The sequence below is a fragment of the Leptodactylus fuscus genome, chromosome 10 (assembly GCF_031893055.1).
Source record: "Leptodactylus fuscus isolate aLepFus1 chromosome 10, aLepFus1.hap2, whole genome shotgun sequence".
Lineage (NCBI taxonomy): Eukaryota > Metazoa > Chordata > Amphibia > Anura > Leptodactylidae > Leptodactylus > Leptodactylus fuscus.
The window spans coordinates 47,316-58,580 of record NC_134274.1 but is presented as its reverse complement, the minus strand read 5'-3'; the positions used below and the strand labels follow the sequence as shown (position 1 = coordinate 58,580).

General features: G+C 48.2%; 1 protein-coding gene across 2 annotated transcripts in view; it reads right to left on the bottom strand.

Moving 5' to 3' along the window:
* Positions 1-891: 891 nt before the first annotated feature.
* Positions 892-11,265, bottom strand: part of LOC142219077 (pancreatic lipase-related protein 2-like) — a 55,296-nt gene continuing 44,922 nt past the window's right edge. For both annotated transcript variants that reach the window (XM_075288037.1, XM_075288038.1), the window contains exons 6-10: positions 7,042-7,160; positions 5,373-5,502; positions 4,261-4,378; positions 2,918-3,082; positions 892-1,040 (exon numbers count right to left, since the gene is read on the bottom strand). In XM_075288037.1, the coding sequence (XP_075144138.1) occupies positions 977-1,040; positions 2,918-3,082; positions 4,261-4,378; positions 5,373-5,502; positions 7,042-7,160 (596 nt within the window). In that variant the 3' untranslated portion in view covers positions 892-976. The remainder of the gene's footprint in view (positions 1,041-2,917; positions 3,083-4,260; positions 4,379-5,372; positions 5,503-7,041; positions 7,161-11,265) is intronic.

The following is an 11,265-nucleotide window of genomic DNA, read 5'->3' as shown; positions in this document are numbered from 1 at the left end:
GCAGAGACGATCATCAACCATGGTCAGCACCATCAGCAGGAGCAGAGACCATCATCAACCATGGTCAGCACCATCAGCAGGAGCAGAGACCATCATCAGCCATGGTAAGCACCATCAGCCATGGTCAGCACCATCATCAGCCATGGCCAGCACCATCAGCAGGAGCAGAGACCATCATCAACCATGGTCAGCACCATCAGCAGGAGCTGAGACCATCATCAGCCATGGTCAGCACCATCAGCAGGAGCAGAGACCATCATCGGCCATGGTCAGCACCATCAGCCATGGTCAGCACCATCATCAGCCATTGTAAGCACCATCAGCCATGGTCACCACTATCATCAGCCATGGTCAGCACCATCAGCAGGAGCAGAGACCATCATCAGCCATGGTTAGCACCATCATCATCCATGGCCAGCACCATCAGCAGGAGCAGAGACGATCATCAACCATGGTCAGCACCATCAGCAGGAGCAGAGACCATCATTAGCCATGGTAAGCACCATCAGCCATGGTCAGCACCATCATCAGCCATGGTCAGCACCATCAGCAGGAGCAGAGACGATCATCAACCATGGTCAGCACCATCAGCAGGAGCAGAGACCATCATCAGCCATGGTCAGCACCATCAGCAGGAGCAGAGACGATCATCAACCATGGTCAGCACCATCAGCAGGAGCAGAGACCATCATCAACCATGGTCAGCACCATCAGCAGGAGCAGAGACCATCATCGGCCATGGTAAGCACCATCATCAGCCATGGTCAGCACCATCAGCAGGAGATTCAAGGTGTTTTGTTTTTTTTTCAATAAAAATTCAACACAAAATTCCCAGAATAAAAACTTTATTGACTGATCAGCTACATGCAGACAGTTACTGGTTAGTGTCATGATAATCTGAAAGTTGTTAATCTTTAGCAGTAGCGGAATAAGGAGGGGGGGGGGGTAGTCGCCCCTCCGGCACCTTCAGTCCTACTTAACAGGGGTCCAGATAATGGGCTTCACTGTCCAAGACCATCTCGTTTGAGCAGAATGAAAATCTATAGAAGAAAAAACATCTAATGAGTGGTAACACCCGATACGTCACACCGCCTGAGAGGGCTACCTGACTCAGAGGGCTACCTGACTCAGAGGGCTACCTGCCTGAGAGGACTACCTACCTGAGAGGACTACCTACCTGAGAGGACTACATACCTGAGAGGGCTACCTGACTCGGAGGGCTACCTGCCTGAGAGGAGGGCTACCTACCTGAGAGGACTAACTGCCTGAGAGGACTACCTGTCTGAGAGGACTACCTGTCTGAGAGGACTACCTGTCTGAGAGGGCTAACTGACTCGGAGGGCTACCTGACTCAGAGGGCTACCTGACTCAGAGGACTACCTGACTCAGAGGACTACCTGACTCAGAGGACTACCTGACTCAGAGGGCTACAAGCCTGAGAGGGCTACCAGCCTGAGAGTGTTACCAGCCTGAGAGGGCTACCTGCCTGAGAGGGCTACCTGCCTGAGAGGGCTACCTGCCTGAGAGGGCTACCAGCCTGAGAAGGCTACCAGCCTGAGAGGACTACCAGCCTGAGAGGGCTACTGGCCCTATACTACATACAAGATGACTAATCCTGGAGGATATTACACAGTGTGAACTAAATCTACACTAGCTCTATCACGGTGACTGATGCTGGGGATAGATCAGTGAGTATTAAGACCGGTTTATCTTATACTACACAAGCTTTATCACAGTGACTGATGCTGGGGATAGATCAGAGTGTACTAAGACTGGTTTATGTTATACTACACAAGCTTTATCACAGTGACTGATGCTGGGGATAGATCAGTGAGTACTAAGACCGGTTTATGTTATACTACACAAGCTTTATCACAGTGACTGATGCTGGGGATAGATCAGTGAGTACTAAGACCGGTTTATGTTATACTACACAAGCTTTATCACAGTGACTGATGCTGGGGATAGATCAGAGTGTACTAAGACCGGTTTATGTTATACTACACATGCTTTATCACAGTGACTGATGCTGGGGATAGATCAGTGAGTACTAAGAGCGGTTTATGTTATACTACACAAGCTTTATCACAGTGACTGATGCTGGGGATAGATCAGTGAGTACTAAGACCGGTTTATGTTATACTACACATGCTTTATCACAGTGACTGATGCTGGGGATAGATCAGAGTGTACTAAGACCGGTTTATGTTATACTACACATGCTTTATCACAGTGACTGATGCTGGGTATAGATCAGTGAGTATTAAGACCGGTTTATGTTATACTACACAAGCTTTATCACGGTGACTGATGATGACGATAGATCAGTGAGTACTAAGACCGGTTTATCTTATACTACACAAGCTTTATCACGGTAACTGATGCTAGGGATAGATCAATGTGCACCAAGACCGGTTTATGTTATACTACACAAGCTTTATCACAGTGACTGATGCTGGGGATAGATCAGTGAGTACTAAGACCGGTTTATGTTATACTACACAAGCTTTATCACGGTGACTGATGCTGGGGATAGATCAGTGAGTACTAAGACCAGTTTATGTTATACTACACTAGCTCTATCATGGTGACTGATGCTGGGGATAGATCAGTGAGTACAAAGACCGGTTTATGTTATACTACACAAGATTTATCACAGTGACCAATGCTGGGGATAGATCAGTGAGTACTAAGACCGGTTTGTGTTATACTACACAAGCTTTATCACCCGACACTGGTCACAGCTGACTATTTGCTACAATTATATCCAGTGCAGATAAGTCTGTGACATAAGAGCCGCTGAAGCCTCAGTAGTCGCGATGTCAGTTCTGTCACTGCACTGACACATTGTACTGGACCTGCAGATTATGCTAAGGATGCTGAGGCTATCGCCCCCTGCAGCACTGGGAGTACTTACATTGACCCGTCCTCCCCGGCCTGGATTTCTATTCTGTCTGCTCCCAGCTGGATCTTGAAGAGATTGGTCAATGACGTCCAATGGAAGGTGACATTGAGCGCAGCGTGGAGCTTCACCCCAGAGTCCACAAAGATGGAGTACGTGTCCCCAGGGACCAGGAGACCCCTACACACAAAGAGACAAACATCAGCACAACTCACATACAGAGCTGCAGGCACAATCACAATCGGCTAGCAAATCTATTCCTCTAGTCACATCCAGAGCTGCGGTTACAATTATGTTGCTTACTAGAGAGCCACTCAGTTAGGTCGCATCTCTCAATGTGAACCACAGAACTCCGCTCAGGGTGCAATATGGGGATTCAGGTTCTGGATGGATATGGTTGGAAAGTAAGACATGATGTGATAGAACAGTAACTGCAGCCCTGAATGTGATTGGAGCAGAACACATCACTGACTGCAGCTCTGGATGTAACTGGAGTATAAGACATGCTGGAACACATCACTGACTGCAGCTCTGGATGTGACTGGAGTATAAGACATGATGGAACACATCACTGACTGCAGCTCTGGATGTGACTGGAGCATAAGACATGATGGAACACATCACTGACTACAGCTCTGGATGTGACTGGAGCATAAGACATGCTGGAACACATCACTGACTACAGCTCTGGAAGTGACTGGAGTATAAGACATGATGGAACATATCACTGACTACAGCTCTGGAAGTGACTGGAGTATAAGACATGATGGAACACCTCACTGACTGCAGCTCTGGAGCTGACTGGAGCATAAGACATGATGGAACACATCACTGACTGCAGCTCTGGAGCTGACTGGAGTATAAGACATGATGGAACACCTCACTGACTACAGCTCTGGAAGTGACTGGAGTATAAGACATGATGGAACACATCACTGACTGCAGCTCTGGATGTGACTGGAGCATAAGACATGCTGGAACACATCACTGACTACAGCTCTGGAAGTGACTGGAGTATAAGACATGATGGAACATATCACTGACTACAGCTCTGGAAGTGACTGGAGTATAAGACATGATGGAACACCTCACTGACTGCAGCTCTGGAGCTGACTGGAGCATAAGACATGATGGAACACATCACTGACTGCAGCTCTGGAGCTGACTGGAGTATAAGACATGATGGAACACCTCACTGACTGCAGCTCTGGATGTGACTGGAGAATATGATGGCCAGTTAAGCCATTACCAAGTCACCAGTGTGGGCTGGTTAGAAAGATGACCTTCCACCTGCACAGGACACGTCTTACTTCTACAGGTACCACAGGGACCCCCCACCCCCACTGTGCAGGACTTACCTGGACACCCTATAAAACGTCTCATTGCCCCCAGACACTGGGAAGGCGACACCGACATACAATTTTCCGAGCCGTCTGCCAGTTCCTCTCAATAACACCGAAATCTTGTATCTCCATCCTGGAGGTCACAGAGCAGATGTAATAGCATGTTATACCTTACATGTTATATGTATGTCACCTATGTATATATGTGCATGTTATACAAGTCCTCCTGGTGCGTCGTGTGGTCTGTAACCTAGGCGGCGTCTAGTCCTCCTATATGGAGGGGTTACACTGCGGATGTCACATACAGAATATATAGATGTGATGAGTCTTATCGCCCTCCGTCTGAGCTCAGCATTATATCCTTCTAGATCCCAGGGCCGCACCACGACTCCAGCCAACACCTTGATATATTCAGATACCCTCACCTTTAAGATCTTTCCGGATCTGTCCATAACTGCAGGGTCTCTGACACCGAGTCTCGGGCCACATCAGCAGGATTCCCGGGAAAGATCAGTGACCAGTGACTGTCTGACGTCCAGCGGCCAAAGCGTCCACATTGACCATGGACACCAAACACTCCTGTCTATCTTCTGCATTTGTATCAAACAATAGCTAAGATGAGAGCCCGGCCATTGTTCTGTGGTCTCTTCTGACTGGGTGGAAGTCTGCACCTCCGCCCCGACAATAGAAAGCCCTCCAGCTAATGCACCGAGTGAGCGAGACGCTTCTATTCCTTCTGCCCAAGATGGTCTATGGAGGCCACATCCACACCGAGCACGTGGCCATTGTCATGATCTCCTCCATCTGCTCCCACTCCAGGTCAACATCACCCATACACAGCAATCTGTATCCAATCATCCGCATGGTCTGCAACCGCAACCCCCCGCCAAGGCCAAGTTACTGTCATGAAATCGCTGCCGCTCCACTTAGTAGAATCCATTGTGTTTCACCAATTCATGGCAGTCTCAATGGAGAAAACGAAAACAATGGAGAATGGCAGCCATTATTTCTCGAGGAAAGTTGTCCATGCTGGAGATTGCCAGGTGGCCTAACATGTCCAGCGTTTTAAGTGTTAAAATGCATAAAAGTGAGTGTCAGCGCAGTGAAGGGTTAACGCAGCCACTTACTGGATAATTCATTGATGTCCTCCCCAGTGTTTAGATAGAAGCTCTGATTCCAATTGGTGGTGTTGTGGGAGGAGTCAGCGTAGTACCCCATAGATGGACAACCCCCAGGGGCGCAGGGGAAGCAGGAGCCCTGCAGAAAGTAAGTGAACCCTAATCAATGTCTCATCTGCAGGAATCTGGAGATGGGGAGGTGGGGCAGGAGATCAGGTGGGGAGGTGGGGCAGGAGATGGGGCGGGGAGGTGGGGCAGGAGATGGGGCGGGGAGGTGGGGCAGGAGATGGGGCGGGGAGGTGGGGCAGGAGATCAGGTGGGGAGGTGGGGCAGGAGATCAGGTGGGGAGGTGGGGCAGGAGATGGGGCGGGGAGGTGGGGCAGGAGATGGGGCGGGGAGGTGGGGCAGGAGATGGGGCGGGGAGGTGGGGCAGGAGATGGGGCGGGGAGGTGGGGCAGGAGATGAGGCGGGGAGGTGGGGCAGGAGATCGGGCGGGGAGGTGGGGCAGGAGATCGGGCGGGGAGGTGGGGCAGGAGATGGGGCGGGGAGGTGGGGCAGGAGATGGGGCGGGGAGGTGGGGCAGGAGATGGGGCGGGGAGGTGGGGCAGGAGATGAGGCGGGGAGGTGGGGCAGGAGATGAGGCGGGGAGGTGGGGCAGGAGATCAGGCGGGGAGGTGGGGCAGGAGATGGGGCGGGGAGGTGGGGCAGGAGATGGGGCGGGGAGGTGGGGCAGGAGATGGGGCGGGGAGGTGGGGCAGGAGATCAGGTGGGGAGGTGGGGCAGGAGATGGGGCGGGGATGTGGGGCAGGAGATGGGGAGGTGGGGCAGGAGATGGGGCGAAGAGGTGGGGCAGGAGATGGGGCGAAGAGGTGGGGCAGGAGATGAGGCGGGGAGGTGGGGCAGGAGATGAGGCGGGGAGGTGGGGCAGGAGATGGGGCGGGGAGGTGGGGCAGGAGATGGGGAGGTGGGGCAGGAGATGGGGCGGGGAGGTGGGGCAGGAGATGGGGCGGGGAGGTGGGGCAGGAGATGGGGCGGGGAGGTGGGGCAGGAGATGAGGCGGGGAGGTGGGGCAGGAGATGGGGCGGGGATGTGGGGCAGGAGATGGGGAGGTGGGGCAGGAGATGGGGAGGTGGGGCAGGAGATGGGGCGGGGAGGTGGGGCAGGAGATGGGGCGGGGAGGTGGGGCAGGAGATGGGGCGGGGAGGTGGGGCAGGAGATGGGGCGGGGAGGTGGGGCAGGAGATGAGGCGGGGAGGTGGGGCAGGAGATGGGGCGGGGAGGTGGGGCAGGAGATGGGGCGGGGAGATGGGGCGGGGAGGTGGGGCGGGGAGATCAGGTGGGGAGGTGGGGCAGGAGATGGGGCGGGGAGGTGGGACAGGAGATGGGGAGGTGGGGCAGGAGATGGGGCGGGGAGGTGGGGCAGGAGATCAGGAGGTGGGGAGGTGGGGCAGGAGATGGGGCGGGGACATGGGGCGGGGACATGGGGCGGGGAGGTGGGGCAGGAGATGAGGCGGGGACATGGGGCGGGGACATGAGGCGGGGACATGGGGCGGGGACATGGGGCGGGGAGGTGGGGCAGGAGATGGGGCGGGGACATGGGGCGGGGACATGGGGCGGGGAGGTGGGGACATGAGGCGGGGAGGTGGGTTTTGCGCTGGAGACCATTGGAGAGAGCGTACCGCGGTGAAGGCCGTATAGCTCTCACAGGGGTAACTGATGAAGGCGTCCGAGTGACTGACACTGTACGTGAAGTAGATAAATGACCGGAAGTGATTACACGCCAAAATGTTAAACGAGTCTGCGAGGAAATAAGGAAAAAATTATAAATATAAAATATCAGAAAACTCACTAATCGCAACTACAAGAGGAAGGGAAAGGAATAACACCGGCAACTGTATACTGCCAGAGCGGTCACACTATATACTGCCAGAGCGGTCACACTATATACTGCCAGAGCGGTCACACTATATACTATATACTGTAAGAGCGGTCACACTATATACTGTATACTGCCAGAGCGGTCACACTATATACTGTAAGAGCGGTCACACTATATACTATATACTGTAAGAGCGGTCACACTATATACTATATACTGTAAGAGCGGTCACACTATATACTGTAAGAGCGGTCACACTATATACTGTATACTGCCAGAGCGGTCACACTATATACTGTATACTGCCAGAGCGGTCACACTATATACTGTATACTGCCAGAGCGGTCACACTATATACTGTATACTGCCAGAGCGGTCACACTATATACTGTATACTGTAAGAGAGGTCACACTATATACTGTATACTGTAAGAGCGGTCACACTATATACTGTATACTGTAAGAGCGGTCACACTATATACTGTATACTGTAAGAGTGGTCACACTATATACTGTATACTGTAAGAGAGGTCACACTATATACTGTATACTGTAAGAGAGGTCACACTATATACTGTATACTGTAAGAGAGGTCACACTATATACTGTATACTATAAGAGAGGTCACACTATATACTGTATACTGTAAGAGAGGTCACACTATATACTGTATACTGTAAGAGCGGTCACACTATATACTGTAAGAGCGGTCACACTATATACTGTATACTGTAAGAGCGGTCACACTATATACTGTATACTGCCAGAGCGGTCACACTATATACTGTATACTGTAAGAGAGGTCACACTATATACTGTATACTGTAAGAGAGGCCACACTATATACTGTATACTGTAAGAGAGGTCACACTATATACTGTATACTGTAAGAGAGGCCACACTATATACTGTATACTGTAAGAGAGGTCACACTATATACTGTATACTGTAAGAGCGGTCACACTATATACTGTATACTGTAAGAGAGGTCACACTATATACTGTATACTGTAAGAGAGGTCACACTATATACTGTATACTGTAAGAGAGGCCACACTATATACTGTATACTGTAAGAGAGGTCACACTATATACTGTATACTGTAAGAGCGGTCACACTATATACTGTATACTGTAAGAGAGGTCACACTATATACTGTATACTGTAAGAGAGGTCACACTATATACTGTATACTGTAAGAGAGGTCACACTATATACTGTATACTGCCAGAGCGGTCACACTATATACTGTATACTGCCAGAGCGGTCACACTATATACTGTATACTGCCAGAGCGGTCACACTATATACTGTATACTGCCAGAGCGGTCACACTATATACTGTATACTGTAAGAGAGGTCACACTATATACTGTATACTGTAAGAGAGGTCACACTATATACTGTATACTGTAAGAGCGGTCACACTATATACTGTATACTGCCAGAGAGGTCACATTATATACTGTATACTATAAGAGCGGTCACACTATATACTGTATACTATAAGAGCGGTCACACTATATACTGTATACTGTAAGAGCGGTCACACTATATACTGTATACTATAAGAGAGGTCACACTATATACTGTATACTGTAAGAGCGGTCACACTATATACTGTATACTATAAGAGAGGTCACACTATATACTGTATACTGTAAGAGAGGTCACACTATATACTGTATACTGTAAGAGCGGTCACACTATATACTGTATACTGCCAGAGCGGTCACACTATATACTGTATACTGCCAGAGCGGTCACACTATATACTGTATACTGCCAGAGCGGTCACACTATATACTGTATACTGCCAGAGCGGTCACACTATATACTGTATACTGTAAGAGAGGTCACACTATATACTGTATACTGTAAGAGAGGTCACACTATATACTGTATACTGTAAGAGAGGTCACATTATATACTATATACTGTAAGAGAGGTCACACTATATACTGTATACTGCCAGAGCGGTCACACTATATACTGTATACTGCCAGAGCGGTCACACTATATAATGTATACTGCCAGAGCGGTCACACTATATACTGTATACTGCCAGAGCGGTCACACTATATACTGTATACTGTAAGAGAGGTCACACTATATACTGTATACTGTAAGAGAGGTCACACTATATACTGTATACTGTAAGAGAGGTCACATTATATACTGTATACTGTAAGAGAGGCCACACTATATACTGTATACTGTAAGAGAGGTCACACTATATACTGTATACTGTAAGAGAGGTCACACTATATACTGTATACTGTAAGAGCGGTCACACTATATACTGTATACTGTAAGAGCGGTCACACTATATACTGTAAGAGCGGTCACACTATATACTGTATACTGTAAGAGCGGTCACACTATATACTGTATACTGTAAGAGAGGTCACACTATATACTGTATACTGTAAGAGCGGTCACACTATATACTGTAAGAGCGGTCACACTATATACTGTAAGAGCGGTCACACTATATACTGTATACTGTAAGAGCGGTCACACTATATACTGTATACTGTAAGAGAGGTCACACTATATACTGTATACTGTAAGAGCGGTCACACTATATACTGTAAGAGAGGTCACACTATATACTGTATACTGTAAGAGAGGTCACACTATATACTGTATACTGTAAGAGCGGTCACACTATATACTGTAAGAGCGGTCACACTATATACTGTATACTGTAAGAGCGGTCACACTATATACTGTATACTGTAAGAGAGGTCACACTATATACTGTATACTGTAAGAGAGGTCACACTATATACTGTATACTGTAAGAGCGGTCACACTATATACTGTATACTGTAAGAGCGGTCACACTATATACTGTAAGAGCGGTCACACTATATACTGTATACTGTAAGAGCGGTCACACTATATACTGTATACTGTAAGAGCGGTCACACTATATACTGTATACTGTAAGAGCGGTCACACTATATACTGTATACTGTAAGAGCGGTCACACTATATACTGTATACTGTAAGAGAGGTCACACTATATACTGTATACTGTAAGAGCGGTCACACTATATACTGTATACTGTAAGAGCGGTCACACTATATACTGTATACTGCCAGAGCGGTCACACTATATACTGTATACTGTAAGAGAGGTCACACTATATACTGTATACTGTAAGAGCGGTCACACTATATACTGTATACTGTAAGAGAGGTCACACTATATACTGTATACTGTAAGAGCGGTCACACTATATACTGTATACTATAAGAGCGGTCACACTATATACTGTATACTGTAAGAGAGGCCACACTATATACTGTATACTGTAAGAGAGGTCACACTATATACTGTATACTGTAAGAGCGGTCACACTATATACTGTATACTGTAAGAGCGGTCACACTATATACTGTATACTGTAAGAGCGGTCACACTATATACTGTATACTGTAAGAGCGGTCACACTATATACTGTATACTGTAAGAGAGGTCACACTATATACTGTATACTGTAAGAGAGGTCACACTATATACTGTATACTGTAAGAGAGGTCACACTATATACTGTATACTGCCAGAGCGGTCACACTATATACTGTATACTGCCAGAGCGGTCACACTATATACTGTATACTGCCAGAGCGGTCACACTATATACTGTATACTGCCAGAGCGGTCACACTATATACTGTATACTGCCAGAGCGGTCACACTATATACTGTATACTGTAAGAGAGGTCACACTATATACTGTATACTGTAAGAGAGGTCACACTATATACTGTATACTGTAAGAGAGGTCACACTATATACTGTATACTGTAAGAGCTGTCACACTATATACTGTATACTGTAAGAGCGGTCACACTATATACTGTATACTGTAAGAGCGGTCACACTATATACTGTATACTGTAAGAGAGGTCACACTATATACTGTATACTGTAAGAGAGGTCACACTATATACTGTATACTGCCAGAGCGGTCACATTATATACTGTATACTGCCAGAGCGGTCACACTA